This window comes from Lethenteron reissneri, chromosome 31, assembly GCF_015708825.2.
Source record: "Lethenteron reissneri isolate LAM-NWPU_2019-01 chromosome 31, ASM1570882v1, whole genome shotgun sequence".
Taxonomy (NCBI): domain Eukaryota; kingdom Metazoa; phylum Chordata; class Hyperoartia; order Petromyzontiformes; family Petromyzontidae; genus Lethenteron; species Lethenteron reissneri.
Window position 1 is genome coordinate 7,067,169 of NC_083809.1, and position 22,464 is coordinate 7,089,632.

Here is a 22,464-nt window from a genome sequence, read left to right on the forward strand (position 1 = left end):
TCTCATCCCACTCTACTCTCACACACTCTTACCTCTCCCCTCTCATCTCACTCTACTCCCACTCCTACCTCTCCCCTCTCATCTCACTCTACTCCCACACACTCTTACCTCTCTCATCTCACTCTACTCTCACACACTCTCTTACCTCTCCCCTCTCATCTCACTCTACTCCCACTCTTATCTCTCCCCTCTCATCTCACTCTACTCCCACACACTCTTACCTCTCCCCTCTCATCTCACTCTACTGCCACTCTTACCTCTCCCCTCTCATCTCACTCTACTCCCACTCTTACCTCTCCCCTCTCATCTCACTCAACTCCCACTCTTACCTCTTCCCTCTCACCTGACTCTACTCCCACTCTTACCTCTCTCCTCTCATCTCACTCTACTCCCACTCTTACCACTCCCCTCTCATCTCACTGTACTCCCACTCTTACCACTCCCCTCTCATCTCACTGTACTCCCACTCTTACCTCTCCCCTCTCATCTCACTCTACTCCCACTCTTACCTCTCGCCTCTCATCTCACTCTACTCAAATTTCTCTCCGCCACACACACATCCCACAAGTCAGTTGACGCAACTGACAAAGTGAATTGGAAACGCGGTAATTGCACAGCCTATGCACTGCACTGGTTTCTACTGCGAATATCTGGGAAGGGCACAGGTGTGGTGCTAGTTACCCAGATCCCACATCTGAAAAACACAGAAACCAAAGAACAGAGTAACACTTTTGTATTCGTCAACTGTTTTATTCCAAAATCAGGACAGAAATAACTTATATTTGGAAAATAAAACTCGAACACCTTCAGAATCCGTGTTTTGTAGGCTTGTTAAAATTACTTTCAACCCCTCGATCATTACACATGGGTTTGAAGAGTGGAGAGACCACGTACTGGAATGGCAAAACAAGAATCTTGGGTGCAGCAAGTTGGAATGTCTCAACGTGGTCAACAATGACCGTACAAAGAAATAACCATCATGAAGAAAAGTTTATCTCGCATTTTATTTATGTCCCAAGGCCCTGATGACTAAATATGATGATAAATACTGTGCATTTAATGAAACATCGATTCACTGATCAAACACATTTCTTACACTCACCATACCTGCAACGGATTGTAAGCATCAAAAACATGATCTATGAAGAGTGTACGCATATGATATGCTGTTGTACGTATGCTCATTTGGTATATATAACTGCAAACGAGGCATACAAACGAGAGAAAATGGCAACACAAATTCGTCAACAAAACGATCGACTTTTTAAAATGAATCGTAGCCCCAAGTCATGACAATTCATTGAACCACTGTGAGAGTGATCCACTTTGCATGGCTCAAATATCGGTGTTAACTTCACATGCCATGAACGGGTGGAAGCTTTGTGGTTGTTGATGAGAGAAGTCCACTTATCGTAAAGAAAGAAAGGATTGTGATATGAAGGGATAATTTTAGACCGATTCCTGCAGCAATTTGTGCGATGAAAAGGAATCACGCTTCTCTTTGCGGATTCATGCCGACAGCACATTCGGGAAATCGTTGGTGTTAAACATAGACCACTGTATATGATTTACAGCCCTTTGTCAATCCGCTGCTGGATAAAGGTATCTCCGCATTGTGTAGGTCATAGGGATCGGTTGACCATACTTCACCACGATGGCCTATGTGGTTTGGAGTAAGAGTGTGCCGCAAGACCAGTCAAAAAATCACTGCACCAATGTTAGCCGTGACCGGGAATCACACTCGTGGGATTCATAGCGCAATACACGAACCACTGCACCACCGAATCGAGCATGGATAAATCTATTATGTTTTTTTTGCAAATGATACGTGTTACAAGTGGGCTACTGGGGCAAAATGTACAAACCAAACGATACGCAAGTACAGTAACAATACAAACAAGATGCTAAACCAAGACCGATTCTTCAATCAAATAGTGAACACCGAATTGTGACAGTTCATCAAATCATTACATGCCGATTCAAAACAGATGACATTTAAAATGCTGAACTTGTATCTTCTCATCACAGGTTTTGGAAATGCCGGTTGAGATGCTCCAAGGGATACGATGGCCCAGACCGTGTTTACAGATCACGGTGGGATTTTTTACCAACTTTCTCATAGTCCTTCCCTCGCTGCTTCCTCATGTAGTTCACAAAGTCGGATTCCTGGAAACCAAACAGAAGCAAGGCTTAAATACACACACTGAATAGCCAGTGTGTGACTGTGGCTACGTGTCTCGTGTGCAAAGGGTGCTACGGAAAATAATACCATAATACCGTATTTTCCAGATTATGATGCCCATTCGCCCGCTGTATTTTAAAGCAAAGGTTGAGGGTGTGTCTTATAGTATGGTAAGGTGTGTGCGTCTCAAAATGTATAACTTTATTGTCGCCCGTCACAAGTTTTTGGTGCATCTGGCTTTCCCGGAGCATTAAATAATCTGGAGAATACAAGGGTAAAAAAACGACATCAGAAATGCAATAATCTGCATTGATATGGATTCTGTAAGTTGTGGCGCAGATTATTTTGAGTTCTGCTGTAATGACGAGAATGATGATCATGACGGACACTGAAAATTACATGTAAATTATATATTTTTGTATGATAAAGCATCCAATGAGCTCCTGCACGAACCGATTTCATTACACCATCGACTGTTTGGAGATCCTCTTGGGTATATTTCCTACTTTGTCTTCTTTAAAATTTTAATTATGTTAGCAGTTGAATGATTTAGTGGCTAGCAAGCTCACCAGTGACCCATATTTTATACTGCACAGCCCTTTTGCCAACCCACTGCTGGATGAAGGCTTTCCCGTGTCGTGTCAGCGACAGACGTTATTTGACCGTACTTAACCGTGCTGGAAAGTTTCAGGTTGGTGAAGCGAGTACCTAGGACATATACACACATCACTCGCAAATGATGTTGGCCGGGAATCAAAACCAGGATGCCGGGCTCATGGAAAAGAGCGCTAACCGATGTGCCAGTACTCTCCAACAGATATGTAGGGGAAAATGATAATTTACGTCAATTTCTATTCGATTGAGTCAATTTTCACAGTTGTGCAGTACAGCTCTCTGATGCGTTTACATATTGTAACACCGTTTTGTTCATCATGATGTCTGACGTTTTGGGAGCTGCTTCAAAAAAGTAAAGACGCTGTCAGCACCTGGAGCTTAACGTTGGACACCGTGCTTAACATGCAGTACGAGCCAAACATATATCGGAGAGCAATGTTTGTTCCGTATGAATTCTATTGGCCATTTTATAGATATTGTGATATAGTTATAACTTGGTTCACTCACCCCACGTGGGCCAGTGTAGCGTTCCAGTGCCCGGCCATAGGAGTAATAGCGGAATGTGGGGTACTCCTGCACATCTTCCTGTCCACAGATCTCAGAATTCCCTGCCTTACTGCAGTCAATGGCACCTAAACCCATCTGAAACATTCAGCATAGAAGCACACCATCCAGCATGGTTATAACAGGAGGGGACAGGTAAAAAAAATACGGCTAAAATTACCATCATCAAAATTTTTGGAGGTTCAACCAGGACGCATGATCAGCTGGTCGCCCTTCCCTCCCTCTGTCGACTCTGCCCACATTTCAATAGCCACGCCCACTCGATCACTAGCCCCCACCCACATAGTGAGTGGTCCCCTTGCTCATAGGCTCTGCCTAGGCCATTCAAAGTGGGGTATTTTATTTAGGATGGAAACCCCCAAAAAAATCCTCATAATATTACTCACCTTTCTGTCCTCTTTGAATTGTTCAGCAGCTCCTGTAAAGTGCAACATGGCTTGCTGAGAGTGTGGGCACCCTACATCGTTACATGCACACACGCACAAACAGAATTGGCATCCAAACACAGACATATGCGATACATCAGGGCATAGCTTTGGAGTGTACAAGCAATGCAACTGCAGCAGGGCCCACGGGGCAGAAAGGCTCAGGCACCGGGCTATAAAGAGGTGGGGACATTGGACTGGGGGCCCCATTTCATTCCTTGCAGCAGGGATCATGTCAACCACGCTTCTTTTGTATGGTGGGGAGCTGACCAGCAACGTTTATCCGTGCATGTCAAGGTTGGTGAGCGAGCCGATGGACGGCTTCAGGGGTAGCCTGGTGGATATCTGAAACGCTGCCAGTGAATGATTACATCGGGAGGGCAGCGGTGTTACTATGTAGTCCATGATTTTAGATTCAGTTGTTTCAAGTTAAAACCACAGCATGAAGTGGGAGGGAAAGCAGCCGTAGCAAGTGGTTATATAGTTAAGAAGGGGGGAGGGTCAAGGGGGGACAGAGAGAGAGGGGGTGTAACATGTTTTCTTGCTGTGGTTTTTCCCACCTGATGATGATTGCTTGTGTTGCAATCGAAACGTCGTGATTTGTTCCATTTTTATTTATTTCTAACTACGTGACTCTACCGAAAGAACCAAAGAGTATGGATTCCTGCAGTCACGAAAGCTTCAAATCAAGCTTGTTTCAAGTTAATTTTGTTTAACCAGGAGAGAACTCGAGACTAGGATGAGTCACATTTGCAAGAGTGACATGGGTCAGCAAAACGATAAAAAGCACAAATAAAAAGAAAGTACAGCCACGAAGCAAATAGAAAACAGGACAAAAATAACTGTGCCACAAGAGAGAATGGAAACAATGCACAAACACAAATCAATGCCAAATAAAAAAAACTCACTGCAGCGCAAGTCATCTCAGGAAGATTATCCTGAGATTGATCATAGTTCCACTTTGCTGTATAATTCAAGTGTCCCTTGGTGTAGGAGACAGCCACATCTGGCGTGTGGCCAAGCATTACCATTTTGTGTGTGTTTAGTTTGTTGTCCTTACCCCGCACCTCCGATTAGCACGGTTGGCTACATATGGTGCGAAAGAAGTTCAACATACATACATACACACACCCCTAGGCACATTTCCAGGCCTGCGTGTGAATTTCTGGTAATGCAGGACCATTATTCCCCTTCTCAATTGCTACCTTTCGTTATGCTTGTGGTACATAGACCTCTTAAAAACAAAAATCCTAGACTGGCTAGAAATATTGACAATGGCCTGTTTATAGTGTATAGAACTTACAGAGTTTACAAAGCACTCAGCAAAGTTACATGTGTGAGCACTGTGCACTTTGCAGTCATTTGCAATTGGCATATTATTACTGGGGAGACAGCACTGGCCCTGACAGACAGTCTATATAGGCTACACGGCAGATCTTAGTAACTCACATGGCACGTAGAACATGACAAGTGCATGCTTAGTCTTCTTGAGGAAGTCTCGGAGGTCTCGGCTGGTTAGGTGATGCACACTGCTAGGCCGCTGTTCCCAAGGCAACTCGGAGTTCTGTGGGTCTTGAGGGCTGCCCAGAGGCACATACACATACAACAAGAGCCATTTACCACCAAGTGGTGGTGACCTCACTCCGGCACTTGTGCCAGGCTAGGTGCACACTAACATAAACACATGCGCACACACACATAGCAGGTAAATTACAGATATGATCTGCCAAGGTCCATCCAACTGGTTAGTTAAGAGGAGTTCTATGGCACAACAATTATACTAAATATAGACAACTACTGTAATGGCCACTCACCCAATATTGAGCCTGCTGTGTGTGCGCTACTGTATATATAAAGGGCACGTTATCACCATATTCAGAAGGTATTTCACTTTGTCAAAGGAATCAAAATGCAACCTCAAGACCATGACTTCTGTCCGAAGTTGTTGTGGGCGTCTTAGCCATAACTATAAATTGCAAGGGGTGTCCGAACACCAACGACACCAACAGTGGCTGCGCCTCTTGCGCCTAGATCTCCCCCACGTAAAATCAGATTGAAGGAGTTTGTTAAACAGTGCAGTGTGTGACGCTCACTTGCGCAGGAAGGTGAGCAGGGTGTTACGGTCATGGGACATGGGCAGGTTGTAGAGAGGACGGCCCTCGTGGAAGTAGTAGAGGCTGGGCAGGGTCGTGACCCCATAGGCCTCAACTAGGCCCGCTTCCGTCGCTCCATCCACAGCTGCCAACACCCCAGGGCTCTGCAGTCACACAGGGGTTGAAATGTATAGAGAACCCGTCATCGATTTACAATTACTGGGTATCCGTCGTGATTTAACGGATAAACGCACTGCCTTCCATTCCAGAGCGCGTCGGTTCGATTTTACCTCCAGATGCAGCAGTTCAAGTGACAGGATCTCCATTTACTCACGTCAGGCCTTGGATTTAAGATGGCAGCGGCCGCCTCATACTCAGGACGAACCTTCCTGCTCACGGGACACCCTGTGAGAGAGAGGTGGGGTGATTAGGCCCGGAGAACACAGGTCGCGGACGGGCCTCCGATGCTGTTTTCACCACTCGACACCCACAGTGGCTGCGTCTCATACGCCTCTGGCAGAATGGTGGGGTGATGAGGTCTGAAGCAGCGCATGATGGTCGGGGAATATGCTGATGGAGAGGAGTGGTGACATGGGCGTGCAGTAGCATCAACGCACGGTTTCCCATAGAGGTTAACGGTCCGAGTATTCGTCCCATGACGTTATTTAAACAAAAGAGTAGGCCATTTGTGCTGGCGAAACAGTCAAACATTTTCGTATTTGAAAAACACTCATAAATGACCTTATTCGGTAAAGCCACATGGCAATATTACCCCCTAGAGTTGACAGACGGACAGGTGGATGGACAGAATCCCTGCATGAATACTTTCAACTTCAGTTGAAAAAATACAAAAAAAGTCAAACACGAAATGTGTCATTGTTCCGACGAACTGTGGGCCATTGGTAACCGTGAGTCACTGATGGAAATCCCACTCTCACACAGCGAGGGAGAGTTTACCTCCACAATCACAACTTGATTTTCCCACAAAGTGGTCCTCACGTTTATTCATCACAGACGCTCGACGGGCCACCACCACGTCAACCACCGTGTGGATTGAGCCCTGGCATTACGGACATTGGGCTGAGCGCTACGGGGGTGGCAGGGGGTGGTAATGGGAGTAGTGGGCCGAGGGCGCTGAGATGGGAGTGTGCTCGACTCACAGGGCGCGTAGAAGAGAACCAGCGTAGAGGGATGCGTGCCCAGGAAAGGGCCAAAGGTGCTCGCGGTCAGGTGGTGCACAAGAGTGTCCGGGTCCTGCGACCAGGGCACCATTTCCGCAGGGGGACGTGGGGGACGTGGGCTGCAAGGGGGACAAAAAAAAACCCCAATATCATCGTCATCATCATCATTATATTAATGACCATCGTCATTGTTATAATCTTTGTCCTTGTAATTATCATCGCTATCATGTTTTTTGTGGTTCTCATCATTATCAACATATTTACTCTCGTTACCTCCATCAGCGTGATCATTGTCATCATCATTGTGATGCTAACGCTGCAAATAACTGGGCAAAGATGCACTACCAATTACTTATACAATATATACATTTCACTGTTTACAAAACCCTTAGTCCTGAACAAAACGAAATTAATTGAACACCAAAACTTAGACGCACACTAATGAACATGATTGTTTTCATGTTGCGCGATTACATGAGAGAAGTGTAAATAGAAGAATCCAGAAAGGGAAAAAGGTGTGGACTTGGGCACGTTCTCAGAGGAGAAAGCTTAACGAAGGAAGATTTAGAAGGATGTCTGGAAAAGATTCCAAGATAATTAAAAACAAAGCTACTGCTTGATGACGTGAAGGAAATGTGGGTATACATTAACATGAAGAAGAGAGCTCACGATTGGCGAGAATGGAGCGAGTTTGAGCAAAGATCTACCATCTGGCAAAAGACTAGAGAGAAAATTATTTATGGAAGCCTCGGATTGTGTTTAATAATAATGTAATTTATAAAGCGACTTTCGTAAAGAATATCTACGTGCTGTACAAGATACAGCAGCAGCAAACGCTTAGCATAAAAATAACCCGTGAAACAAAAAAACCCCCAAAAAAAACAAAATAATACAATATAAGCAAATGCAAATTTGCTGAATTAACTAGGAGTTGAATAAATAGAAGAGTATACATCAGGTTTTGAAAATGTTCACAGACTCAGAGATCCTGATTTCTCATGGGACAGAGTTCCAGGGTCTGGAGGCTAGACGCAAAAAAAACCCGGTCGCCCATCGACAGGAGCCTCTGTGTGACCTGAGAACGCAGAGAAGATCTGCATCCCTAGATCTTAATGAGACCTTGAGGGGACTTTGTGGGTTTCAATGTGTCGCTGATGTAGGTGCGTAGGGTGGGTTGAGCTTACTTTAGGAGCCACGACACTATGTCCTGCTTGGTCGCTTGATAGTTCTCGAAGTTGAAGAGATGTCTGCCCTTCCTAGTGGTCGCAAGATGCCAAGGATATCACATCCAGTCGAGACAGAGGGCGGGTCGGAACAAAGTCATGTGATTACTTTACTGGATAAAAGTAAACTACGGTCTAATAAATGTGTGCGCGAGTGTGGGGTGTTGTGTTGGTTAGCGCACATCACTGGGCAGTACTGTGCAGGCGATCCTGATACAGGGCCCAAAATACAGTTTCCAATGTAGCCATGTTGGTATCGCAGGTATCACCCCTATACCAATTACTGTTTTAGCAGCAGTACTTCGGTATAGTATTGAGAATGATGATGATACGTTGTAGCCATTTAAAAATCCGCTTCTGGATGATGAATTCCACAGGTCATGGAGGTTTCTGCCCACAATTCATCATGTGTCTGATGGGATGTGGCTGATGGGATGTGTTAGTGAAATATGACAAAGCGTTGGGGTTGTTTGATGATACTTCACCATGCTGCTCATTGTAGGTTGGCGAAAGGATTGCTAAGGACTGGTACAGATATCAATGGGATGTGTTAGTGAAATATGACAAAGTGTTGGGGTTATTTGATGATACTTCACCATGCTGCTCATTGTAGGTTGGCGAAAGGCTTGCTAAGGACTGGTACAGATATCAATGGGATGTGTTAGTGAAATATGACAAAGTGTTGGGGTTGTTTGATGATCCTTCACCATGCTGCTCATTGTAGGTTGGCGAAAGGATTGCTAAGGACTGGTACAGATATCAATGGGATGTGTTAGTGAAATATGACAAAGTGTTGGGGTTGTTTGATGATCCTTCACCATGCTGCTCATTGTAGGTTGGCGAAAGGATTGCTAAGGACTGGTACAGATATCAATGGGATGTGTTAGTGAAATATGACAAAGTGTTGGGGTTGTTTGATGATACTTCACCATGCTGCTCATTGTAGGTTGGTGAAAGGCTTGCTAAGGACTGGCACAGATATCACTCGGCAATGGTGTTAGATGTGGGCCAAGTAATAAAACTCAAATCACCGGGTCTATCGTGAAAGTTACATTACTGTGTTCATTTCTTGTGAAATATGAAAACGCCTCTCATCTGCAACAAATTTAGTCGCAAAATCCTCACTCGATATAGGCGAAAGTTGGGTATCCTGTGATGCGGAATTCTTGCTTGATGCCATCAAACTCTGGGGCGTGCAGATTCATGCCAGCCAGCACCTGCACAACCACACATGGATGACGTTAAGCCTGGCTTCCATCAAAATATCTAGCAAGGAAGAAAAATCATCTCTACGCGTGGATTCTGTCTCGGCCTGTGGACCCTGGTGCAGTTGCACCGCCTGCACACTCGATAGCTACACCAATGGTGTGTGCATATATGTCTATGTACATACATTAGTGTTTATGTGTCAAAGACAAAGGGCAGTGGTGTTGTAGTTAGCGCGCTACGCTACGAGACCAGCGACCCGAGTTCGATTTCCGCTCACAGCCAACACCAGTGATGATTATTTTAACAGGGCCTGGCTCTCCCCGAGGTCAACTCAGCATCAAATGAGTACCTGGTGCACTGTCTAAACATCGTCACTAGGGAGACAAGACGGCCAGGCGTGGTGCTGGCCAGCCACCCCCTCGTGTGTCGTGCCGGCCTTCATAGGTGCTCGCAAGCAGAGTGCGCTCCTCCGGTCTGTTAAGGCTATACAGGGGATCTTTTGTCTTGTGTGTGTTTGAGTTGCTTACGTGCGTTTCCTTAAGCTCCGTGGCTGCTTCCTGAAAAGCCGGCATCAAAGTCTTGCAAACACCACACCCTGCCAAGGGAAAATGAGGCTGATGTGGTGCATCAGGCAAGGTGTGGGGCTAGGCATAATAATCCATTTTCTCTCACCTCACTATATCTCTGTTTTGAATATAGTATACATTTATATCTCACTATTTTGCATAACATCTGAGTATATATCTTGTCATATATATATTAACCGCAACAATGCTCGTGATTATTATTTATCAGACTTACAACTTTCGTGAGTACAGGAATTCATATTCTTGGTTCTTTAAGTAAAGTCACGTAGATATAATTTTTTTAATGTTTTTTTTTTTATCTACGTGACTTTACCGAAAGAACCAAGAATATTATTTATCACACGTAATTTTGAGCCAAACTCGGACCCATTCCTAACAGAGCGGGTTCTTGCCTATAAATATCTGGCACTTCGCTAGCATTGATTTAAGCTAACATTGAGTGTTGATGAGACACTGGATGTCAAAATTGCTCCAGAGTTCGCTTGTGTCGAAACAATGCTGCAGAAATTACGCACTCCCAGAAGGCAGTGTGGCTGACAGGATAGGTTAAGAAATTATGTAAGTTTTATCTTTCTCATGAGGAGGGACAGATGTGGGAGAGAGGGAATGTCTGCTTAATTATTTAGTGTCAGTTAAGAAGTTGAAGACAATACTATAACATAACATGACAATTTCCTGGGAGGGAAACACAACATATTTTGAATACATGTAAAAGGAGACACTCACATGGAGCGTAAAACATGATGAAAATGGGCCTCGCTTCATTCTTGACCAGGGTGCGAAACTCCTGCAGAAGCAAGACAAAAATGAGGTGCCAGATTTTAATTGAAATCAGTGTCAATGTATTTTGTATGCACAACCTTCCCGCAACAACCCCCCAAAGGTGATCCATAAACACGAGTTGTGTGGGATGTATGTCTTTGAAGTGTTGCGATGCTCTCGTGTGTGACCTTCGTCCATATTTTGTTAAAATCAGGTGCAAACCCCAAGGGGGGAAGGAGGCTTGTACATGGTTATGCACAGTCCACACGTGGTTACACAGAGTCCACACCTGGTCAGTTGTGAGGTGTTTGACGTCTCTGGCACTAGGGCTGTCTTCCCAGAGCGGAGCTCCAAGCGGGTCACGTAGAAAGGCAGTCATGGACTATAAGAACACACGGACGCGTACACAGATATCTCCCATTAAGGTAAGTGAACAATATGTCTCCTTCATATATCTGTCTCTCCACGCAAATAAGTATTTCTTACACAACCCATCTGCCTGCTGTCCGGGAGTGAATCATTTCAGCAGAATTGATTCAGCGCAAACAAACTCTGGACCGCTTTTATGACATACAATGTCTCATGAGCAGAGTCAGTCGAGCTGGAATCCACGCTGGTCAACTGCATGTGCAAGATGTTAAAGGCAAGGGGGAACCTCTCTAAGATATGAGTCCTAGCTCCACCGCAAAATTCGATAATGCACAATTCAAAATAATAATCTGCGTCCGTCATCGTGGACAATATAAATAACGATGAGCTTCAAACTCTGTCGGGATAAGTGATGAGAGTGAGCACCTATTTAGGTTGGCATGGTAACAGGAGCACAGGTGGTGTGGGCAAAAAAACACGCATGCAAAACTGCCCTCTTCTCTCCAGGACTGATATTCACACACCCTGCACTGGGAACCCTTATGCACGTGTAGTGACATAGAATTAGCGATGTAGCAGCATAGTGCTGGCTGCTGGCGGGGAAGGGGATCTCCGGCTTACAGCAGCCCTGACAGCAGCAGGCCACGTGATAGACCAGAGGGGGGTCTAGGGGAAAGGTCACGGAAGGGACACACCAGGAACCCGCGGGTAGGTTCTAGAAAGGGGGCGTGGCTGGGGGCGGAGCCAGGCCACGGCTGGGAGTAAAAGAGGGGCCCTTGGGGGGACCTCGGGGCTGTCGTGTGGAGTGGGGTCCCCGTCGTGCTGCCAGAGTCTTCACCATCTCGGTGTCACCAGTCAGGCAGTCTACCAACTGCCCTGACTGGGAACCGTAGTGGACTATAGACGGATTATTTTGGAAGTGTTAACCCGTTGGTGCGTGTTAATAAACAGAGTGCCTCCAACTCTTAGTGTCTCCGATTCAGTCACTACATTTGTAATGCCCTTTTTTTTCAAAAGGGCCTCCCCACACCATGTGTGTTGTGGGGCTTATTTCAACATACTTGTGAAGGCACGCAGCATAGACACGCATAGAAGTAAAGCACAACTATTTATTTTGCTGCATTGCCCCCTGATGTTCATCACATAGCCCCTCGGCCTTAGAATAACCTGTTTGTGCATGGTGGTCACGCAACCAAGCATTATCCAAGCTCAACACTGTATAGCTTAAGGGACCTGGTACATTCCATGTGATTTGGTCACAGACTGTTACTCGGTACTCATTCTAGGTTAATAAATCAAACGAAGGTTCTGCCCAGGTGCAGATATCAAGTTCAAATAGTGGTATGTGTGGCCAGAAACAAAAACTAGATTTCCAGAGCTGTAGTGCATTGCATTTAAAGTACTGTATACTACCATTCCATACGAATAAATAAATTCCCTTTAACAGAAATGCTAAGCGCCTATTTAGACCAGCACAGCACACGAGGGGGGTGGTGTGGCCAGCACAACGCCTGGCCGCCTCTGTCTCTCCAGTGTTGATGCTTACACACCGCACCAGCTGCTCAATCACGGATGAGTCAACTTAGAGGAGGCCCAGGTGGAAGGTTTTACTGGTCGGTGCTTCACCTTAAACGTCTCCGGTCGTGTATATTCAATGTGGAACGCGCCATCCCTGTGAACAAGATGCAAGAGAGACATTAGCTTTGCATATTCTTGGGTATTTCGGTAAAGTCACGTAGATAGGTTCAAAGAAAATAATCAAAAAGCAGAAAACTCGGACGCTTCGATCGCAACGCAAGCGGTCGTCTTCAGTCAAGATTTAGACATTAGCTTTGTGAGTTACGACTGCCTTATATTGAACCAAGTGAAGAAGCCAGTCTGATTCACGATCTCATTTGCATGGCACACCAGGTAAGGATTGGTAGGCGCTTGCCTGGGATCAAATCGCTCTCGTTGTGCCCAATTTTGTCAGATCTTGGAAGCTAAGAAGGAAAACATTAGCTTGGTACAGTCCGTGGATGGGAAACATCCTGTGACTACCAGGGGCTGTAGGCTTGGCATACATGCCTAGAAGGTGGCTACAGAAAGAGATTCAGGAATTCCCTTGTAACTGTAAAAAATCCAATCTGTTAAATAAAATGAGTGGGATTGGATAGGAAACGCCATGGTTCGAAGGGTTGATGGTATATGTTAACTTTCTGACCCACCCTCTGGACATCTGTGAAAAAGAAATGTATAGCTCATCGGATTCCTCCAGTTTAAATGAATCTGCTTATGAAGAATAATAGTGGAGTGGCAGCCAAGTAATGGAACACTTACTACAGCGACTTTGGCTGTAACGGTTCCACCTGAAGGCGGAAGCTTGTGTTGCCTCCGAAACGTCGTGATTTAATTTATTTGTTTTCATTTATTATATTTGTATTTTATTTTTTACCTACGTGACTTTACCGAAAAATCCGAAGAGAATGGAACATGTGTGAGAGGATGTCGTCTGCGGAGATGGAGCAAGTGAAATGAGCTCGTGTGTCGGTGCTAGGTGAATTATTATATCTCAGGATCGTGACAGGTGGCTTCAGTTTGACGAGGCCTTCATCCAGCAGTGGATTGACCACGGCTGTCGTTGAAAATGAACGACCACAATGACAATTCTTTACGACCGGTGGACAGAGTGGATTTTTATTTTAGGCAAAAAAAATCTTCAGCGATGGCACTTTTGTAGAGAAATAAAACTTTAATCCTGTCTTGACAATAAGTGTAAATTGTAATGTTTGTAGCGTGGTAATCCTCGTCCCCTAAATACCTGTAGTGAAGTAGCTCTACTCCATCCGCGTCAGGCACCACCTTCATACGAGCGCAGGCCTCGGCACCACCCTCCTCCCTGCGTTATACATGCGCGTTGAGACGATCTTTTTACTTTCTTTTTTTTGTACAAAAATACCTTTCCGGTACCGTACTTACCGAATGTTCTCACTTTTCACGAAGCACCGTCCGCTGACGAGTAACGTTAATACTCATAACATTGCGGTTGTAGTCCCGAGTGAACACAAAACGAGTGAACACAAGGCGAGCGAGGCAGAACTAATAATAAATATGATCAAAATTGTGACTTTTTGAGTTGGTGTATTCACAACAACGCTCCATGCACAACACACGCGGTTTGACCACGATGATGACGATGATGATGATGACGGAGTCCCGTGTGACATGTGAGCCATTATGGCCAGATAGCATTGCCACCTGTCCCGCTTGCCCCCCCCCACCCCCCAGGATCATCAATCTTGTAGTTTTTCCTCTTCTTCTGGGAACGTTGAGATCATTCACTTTGCGTGCATGCGTGCTTGCTTACGACCGTGCAAATCTTTTGGTCGTTTTTTAACCCACTTCCCGTGATCCAATCGAGCTGACATTTTGCACACAGACTCGTTGTGCGTGACAATTAATTTTCGTGAAAATTTTTTTCCAAAATTTTACACTCTTTAGGGAAATTTTTTAAAATATTTAATTACCAATTGCTTAATGGTGGCAGACAATCATCTGACCCATAGGTGGCAGCCATCTCAAGCCAGAGGACGAGAGGACTCTAGCCGCCACGCATATAAAAGATTTATAGTGAAAAACTTTGTTTTTACGGGTTAATTTTTTATTCCCACCGTAGGCACGAGCGGCCCCTTTAGTCTACAAGCCCCACGCGCGCCCTGCCTCGTTCACGTCGCGCTGAGTATTCTCGTTGTTTTACACAGAGGGAGGTGAAATCAACGGTGACGTTAATATTCACAACTCTCATACCCTGTCAACCCATACGGTTTAACGCCGTATTGTTGTACAGCCAATTTGAGTTTTCAGGTCCATACGGTGCACGGCCGTTTCAATACGGGCAACATTTTTTTTTGTCTGTTTGCGTTTCTCCCTTGTGGTGGGACTTTGTAGGATGAACGTTGAGATTTTTAAGGGGCACGGGGTGACCGATAAGGTCTGAATTGGTCTGTAATAAGGTAGGGCACTGATCAGGGGTTGACAGGTATGTACGCATTTCACAAGTAGTGACTAATCCCATATTTGCATTTCCCATAAATATGCTAAATTCCTCTTGATATGCAAATTATTTTGCCAAGGCGCTCTTCCCCCTCCAACCCAGCATAAATATACGCTCCAAGCCTGGGGTGTATCATTCAGACGCTGTCTTCTCGACAGACCTGTTCTTCACCTGAGGACGGCTGCTTGCGTTGTGGCCGAAACGTCGTGGGAATTATTTTATTATGTTTTCTTTTCATTATTTTATTATTTCCCTTCTACGTGACTTTACCGAAAGAACCAAGAAGAGGTATGTAGTGGTGAGTGTCCTGGTGAGTGTACTAGTGGTGAGTGTAGCAGTGGTGATTGTCTATCTGTGTTTCTCCCTCGTGATGGGACTTTGTACGACAAACGTCGAGATTTATAATAGGCACGGGGGGGGCGACCAACACCGTCTGAATTGGCCTGCAATAAGGTAGAGGACACCGATATGGGTGGCTGACAGGCCATGTCAGTCACCGTGTTCAGTCCGCAACGCTCGCTCGGCGTCCTCACCCGCAGTTGATCCAGGCGACGGTGGCAGCTCCAGCGACGGCGTCCGCCACGCGCTCCAGAAGGACGAGCGTCTCCTGCGCCGCCAGTGCTGCCGTGCGAGCCCGACGGGAAAGAGAAAGGTTTTCGGGAATAGCGTAAAAACAGCCGCACCGAACCTCACAATTATAATATCGAGGGCCTACCTTGGCTCCTCCCACCCTCAACCAGTATATATAGAAGGACTGTTTTCTTGGAATTTCTCTTACTTGATACAGCTGTCGGGCTGTGACGGTTCCACCTGAAGACGGAGGCTTGTGTTGCCTCCGAAACGTCGTGATTTTTATTTTATTTTTATTTTACTTTCATTAATTTAATTTTTTTTACCTACGTGGCTTTACCGAAAAAAACATAAGAATAGAATAACGTAAAAACACACACAGAGACGCGTAACTGCGTCGACCCATGCGGTTTGTGCAGGATTATTTTTTAAATCCTTTATATTAAGTTCGCATGCTTGCTTGCTTGCGTGCTTGCTTGCTTACGACCGTGCAAATCTTTCGGTCGTTTTTTAACCCACTTCCCGTGATCCAATCGAGCTGACATTCTCCACACAGACTCGTTGTGCCAGACAATTAATGTTCGTGAAAAAAAATTCCCAAAATTTTACACTTTTTAGGCAAAAAAAAATTATTTTACATATATTCAAATAGAACTCATTCATGGCTTTGGCTGAACGTCACAGTGTAAGAGCCCAGAACGTAACCCCTCCACAGGCCGTGGCGGAGTAGCGCAATTGGTAGCGCCCTCGCTTCCCATGCCAAAGGTCGCGGGATCGATCCCCGCGTCCTCCACAGGCGAATATATTTTTAAATCCTTTATATTAAGTTCGCTGCCACGCATATAAAGGATTTATAGTGAAAAACTTGGTTTTTACCGGTTATACTTATTTATATTTCAGATCCACACGGCGTGCATCCGTTTCAATACGGCAGCAACAACAGTAACAACAACAATTTGTTGGTCTATTTGTTTGTGTTTCTCCCCTCGTGATGGGACTTTGCAGAATGAACTTTGGGATTTATGAGGGTGACCAAGACGGTCTGAATTGGTCTGTAATGAGGTAGGCAACTGACAAAGTTCTACAAAGTCCCAGGACAAGTAAGTAACACAGGGGCCGTCCATAAATGACGTCACGCGATTTTGGACGATTTTTGACTCCCCCCCCCCCCTCGTCACACGGCGTCACAAAAATTCAGACCCCCCCCCTCAAATATGACGTCACAAAGCTCTGCCCCCCCCCCTCCCCCGCGCAAACCATATTTCCATTTGGAAAATAAAACATGCTTCAAATCGCTTTAAACTATTGTCATTGTAGTGCGTATTTAATGTGGCGCTGCACTCTGATGTTGTCGGAGGAAACATTCATTTTAAAAAGTATATTTAATCAAGAAGAACGTGTTGTCTATGTTTATTTAAAGTTGCGCATTTTGATGTGACGTCACATTTCTCACCCCCCCCCCCTCGTCACAAATGTCTGACCCTCCCCCCCTCTAGCCCCCTAGGTGCGTGACGTCATTTATGGACGGCCCCACAAACAAATAGACAAAAAAACATGTTTTTGCCCGTATTGAAACGTCTGTACGCCGCATGGACCTGAAAACTCAATATCCCTGCACAAGAACACGAGGCAAACCCTATGGGGTTAACAGCTATGCCGGTGTGTGTTGGGGAGCAAACCCTATGGGGTTAACAGCTATGCCGGTGTGTGTTGGGGAGCAAACCCTATGGGGTTAACAGCTATGCCGGTGTGTGTTGGGGAGCAAACCCTATGGGGTTAACAGCTATGCCGGTGTGTGTTGGGGAGCAAACCCTATGGGGTTAACAGCTATGCCGGTGTGTGTTGGGGAGCAAACCCTATGGGGTTAACAGCTATGCCGGTGTGTGTTGGGGAGCAAACCCTATGGGGTTAACAGCTATGCCGGTGTGTGTTGGGGAGCAAACCCTATGGGGTTAACAGCTATGCCGGTGTGTGTTGGGGAGCAAACCCTATGGGGTTAACAGCTATGCCGGTGTGTGTTGGGGAGCAAACCCTATGGGGTTAACAGCTATGCCGGTGTGTGTTGGGGAGCAAACCCTATGGGGTTAACAGCTATGCCGGTGTGTGTTGGGGAGCAAACCCTATGGGGTTAACAGCTATGCCGGTGTGTGTTGGGGAGCAAACCCTATGGGGTTAACAGCTATGCCGGTGTGTGTTGGGGAGCAAACCCTATGGGGTTAACAGCTATGCCGGTGTGTGTTGGGCAGCAAACCCTATGGGGTTAACAGCTATGCCGGTGTGTGTTGGGGAGCAAACCCTATGGGGTTAACAGCTATTCCGGTGTGTGTTGGGGAGCAAACCCTATGGGGTTAACAGCTATGCCGGTGTGTGTGGGGAAGCAAACCCGCAACGTTGTACGATTCGAATAGCATTAGCGTGTTCGCTGATGATTACAACAACAACAACAACCAACTTCTTGGTTCTTTCGGTAAAGTCACGTAGAAGGCAAGTAATAAAATAATCAAAATAAAACATAATAAAATAAAATAATTCTCACGGCGTTTCGGCTACAACGCAAGCAGCCGTCTTCAGGTGAAGAATGAGACACTGCCAAGCTAGGAGCTTATATATAAGCTGGGTTGGAGGTGGAAGAGCGCCTTAACAAAAAGAATGTGCATATCAAGAGGAATTTAGCATATTCATGGGAAATGCGTAGGAGGTGGGCGGGGGGGTTTCAAAGTCATATTATGCCCATGCATTATGCAGGATCAGCAGCACCCTTCTACGTGACTTTACCGAAAGAACCAAGAAGATGAATCCCTGCAGTCACGAAAGCTTTAAATCGAAACAACAACCAACTTCATCAGTACGATTAGCCAGAATTGTCGTGAAACTGACAAGGGTTTTTGTTGCGTGAGATCGCAATGTCGGCTGCTTTAACGCTGAAGTTTTGGTGGTAGTCAGGAGGTGGCAGTCAACGCATCGAGTTACTTGAACATATTTGTCTGGAGCTGTGAGCGATGCTCACGTCATTATTATCCAATCACAGGGGCGTCGATGTATCATATGCCAAAAGTGTCTAATTGACAGTAGCACTAGTACTATCGTCGCAATAAGTATCATTGGCGTCGTAAAATTGTCTCTTCGCATGCGCTCTTCTGTGGGTATCTGCTGCCAATGTTTTGTCCCCACGCATACATGTATTGATGAAGCGCTGTGAGACCCTGCGAGCCCAGAGTTTTGGGTTGGCAGAATTCATACCTGTCAACCCCTTATCAGTGCCCTACCTTATTACAGACCAATTCAGTCCTTATTGGTCACCCCGTGCCCTTATAAATCTCAAAGTTCATCCTACAAAGACCCATCACAAGGGAGAAACACAAACAAATAGACAAAAAGTACTTTTTTGCCCGTATCGAAACGAATGTACACCGTATGGATCTGAAAACTCAATTTCTCCGTACAAGAATACGGGGAAACCGTATGGGTTGACAGCTATGTAACTGTATTGATGAAGCGCTGTTAGACCCTCGGAGGCCTGAGTTTTGGGTTGGCAGAATGATATATTTTCATCTTAATTTTGGCAGAAAATAGTATTTGCCTACGTTTCTATCAAACAGCAACAAAACCGCATCTTTCTCCCAACACATAAATCGGAACCCTTGTTGTGATCATACCCGCACAGCTGTTTTATGATTCGTGGGGGACTTCCTTTCCCCGCGGTGGGGGCAGAAGGGAAGAGCATGAACGGGTCAAGGCCGAGGCGACATCTCGGATGTTAAGTATGGAAAACTTAGCACATTCTGTGCGGAGGTGCTTTAGCCGAGGGGACGGGATATTAAAGCAGCGGCACCATCAACGGTTGTGACAAACGACTATAAAAATTCGGTAACAATGTCCACGATAATGATGATGATGATCATAATAATGATGAGTTAATGGATTAATGATGACGTCACCCTGCTGCTGCTCTATATAAGAACGGGAGACACAGCAGAGCCTCACCATTCTGGCGAATTGCCCGATGATGCTGGATGCAATTACCAGCGAAACATCGTACTCAAATTGAAAATGTTGTGGTTTCACGCTTCAACACACCGGTGGGCTAAAGCAGTGAACTATTTGTCTTTTGTCAACCTGACACTTGTTTTACTGATTAGCCGTGTCGGGTGGTGGAGGGTTACGATACATTCATAAATAACGCGATCTAAACCCAAAAACGTTGATTATGAATGATGATGAGTGTACCCGAGGTTGCGTAGAGCACAAGGAGGTTGTTGCGAGAGCGGATGAGCTGACGCAAGCTCTGAATGTCGGTCACTTTCTCCACGGCGGAGGCGTTGGCGGGCTCGACGCTGTGAGAGAGAACCTGCGTGTTTGGCGAGGGTTTGTTTTAGAGTGAGGAGAACAGAGCTCGGTGAGACCGAGTGTGTGGGGGGGGGAATAGGAAAAAAAAGTTGGGGGGGGGGGGAAAAAAGTAACTTTTCAGTAAGCGCCGCAGATGCGCTTGCAGCGGCATTTTCTGTCTTCTGCTTTACGCTGCCACTTTTGTATAAATATTTACCTTGTAACATGCAGCTATAATTTTTGTTTCTCTTTAAAACTGTATTGGTGCAAACATCTGTAACAGAGCTGTGTATATTGTACAGCACGTAAGGTCTCTTAAGACTGGCAACTTGTAGCAGGTTTTGTCCGCGTCTTATTCCTGCTCAAAGAATCGATATTAGGGTAATTGATGATTTGATGAATTCCTACACCCCTACGTTCTACTGACCCTGGAGAGACAATCACAATGCCAATGATGGTCATGGGGCTGAGTAGTGTGGCCTCAGATTTTGAACTCAGAACCATCATGATTGCTCTCGTGCCTTACAAACTAAACTTTGTTCAAGTCATATAGACTAGACCATAATTGATAGAAAAGTAGCTATTAAAGGCTGTTTAATATTGCATAACTGCAGATATGACCTAGAGCTTGTTTGAATCGCGAATAGATCAAATCGTACATACTGTATTCATCCATAAAATGATTTTTTTGGGGTTAGATCGCATAAATATATAAATGTGTCGTTAAACCCACCACCACCCGACACAGCCAACTAGTAAGGGTTGTCACGTAAACAGAACGTGCCAATTCGTCACTAGTACAGCACACCGCTTGTGTGTTGGGGAGCCAAGCCACAACATTTACAAGCTGAATACTGTATTCAGCTTTGGAAATCCTAATTTGTATTGCTATCCACAGACCTCTATCTGGATGTCAGTGGTCCATTGGGGGTCAGATTTGAGCTGTAGCTCTATCCGTACCTGTCCACCCCATTTACCTCCTCCCCTCGATGGTTATGTGCCTGATTCAGCCCATCGAGACGACGGGGACATTTTAGACTGACGACGAATGCGATCACCTTTCCGTGGTCGAAAGATCTCACCTCCTTCTAGATTTTAAGCTTTCGTGACTGCAAGGATTCATACTCTTAGGTTTTTTTCGGTAAAGTCACGTAGGTAAAAATAAATAATAAAAATAATAGAAATCATAATATTAATAAAATAATAAATCACCTCCTGAACATCTATCCGTGAAAGAGAGCCGCATGGCTCATCGTATTCTTTCAGGCTTAAATAAAAATTCGGATTCAGGTGTTAAATTAGAATACTGGCGTGCCACAACTTGTTGCCACGTCTACTAATTATTCCCAGCCACCTATCATGTATTCATTAGATTTCACGAGGGTTGGATCGGCCTGTTCTTAAATGTAAAGCCAATGAAAAGGGTATCTTGTTCTATAGGTAATGGCATAAGCATCAAATGGGATCTCCCTCTGCAAGAGGCTCAGTAAGATCACTCCTCCCTGAGATTAGGTACAAGACACGCTCTCTTCAGGGCTCAATGGGATACTATTTGTCCACCTGGGCTTGATAGGAGACCCCTCCCCTTAGTTCAAGCAGAATGCTACAGGTCTGTAATTGAGGACTAATATAATAATTATAAAATAATGAAGGATAACTGCACGAATTTCAGCGGCTCCTTTGGCACTTCAGGCATTGAATAGCTGAAGAAGCTCTCGGGCACGCCGAGTGAAACGTCGGACATCGTGCCGGACAACACGCGGTCCCAGCAAGAAGGCACATTTGGAGAGCTACCACGGCACAGCCGCGAATCCCTACGCAGCGGAACCATCCCTCCGTGCGTCTACTCACCGGGAGGAAGCAGCACAGCAGCAGCAGCCGTCGTTCCCTCCAGCTGCTTCTGGGTCTGCGAGACGTGGCCATGTCCTTCGTTTGCTCGTCCGATCGTCCTCCGGTCACAGGTGCCCAGGCAGGCCCCTGTGCGGCTGTGGGCGGATGTGGGAGGGTCGATTGCACGTACGCACGTTGAACTTCTTTCGCACCGTACGCAGCCAACCGCGCTAATCGGAGGTGCGGGGGAAAGGACGAGAAACTAAACACAACAAGCAGTTTTGCACAAATGAGTTTTCAATCGAGGTTTAAAAGTGCATAGCTCCGGTGGCTTCCTAATATCGGAAGGAAGAGCGGCTCCAAACGGCCGCAGAAGCGCATCCGAAAGCGCACGATGCAGTGACCGACTTTGTTCGATTGCTGGCCAAACCCGCTTGCGCAGATGACCGAAGTTCGCGTGATTGTGGGGCCTCTTGGGCCGGTGGGCGCGTGGAG

At 45.7% G+C, this 22,464-nt stretch overlaps 1 protein-coding gene across 1 annotated transcript; it reads right to left on the minus strand.

Moving 5' to 3' along the window:
- Nucleotides 1-738: 738 nt before the first annotated feature.
- On the minus strand, nt 739-22,463 carry LOC133349739 (protein disulfide-isomerase A5-like). Its single transcript, XM_061563451.1, has 17 exons — nt 21,991-22,463; nt 20,041-20,161; nt 15,777-15,864; nt 14,011-14,088; nt 12,837-12,882; nt 11,131-11,223; nt 10,806-10,866; nt 10,020-10,087; nt 9,409-9,500; nt 8,245-8,316; nt 7,040-7,179; nt 6,214-6,284; nt 5,880-6,043; nt 5,236-5,366; nt 3,748-3,818; nt 3,305-3,439; nt 739-2,166 (listed from the first exon to the last, which is right to left on the minus strand). The coding sequence occupies exons 1-17, from the start codon at nt 22,060-22,062 to the stop codon at nt 2,083-2,085; spliced, it is 1,587 nt and encodes a 528-aa protein (XP_061419435.1). The 5' UTR covers nt 22,063-22,463; the 3' UTR covers nt 739-2,082.
- Between the last annotated feature and the right edge of the window lies 1 nt (nt 22,464).

Coding starts and splice junctions, on each gene's coding strand:
- LOC133349739 (XM_061563451.1), bottom strand. CDS start 22,062: ATGGCCACGTCTCGCAGACCCAGAAGCAGCTGGAGGGAACGACGGCTG. Junction 3,440..3,747: donor AATTCAAAGAGGACAGAAAG/GTGAGTAATATT, acceptor TGAATGTTTCAG/ATGGGTTTAGGTGCCATTGA. Junction 2,167..3,304: donor GCTACACTGGCCCACGTGGG/GTGAGTGAACCA, acceptor TTTGGTTTCCAG/GAATCCGACTTTGTGAACTA.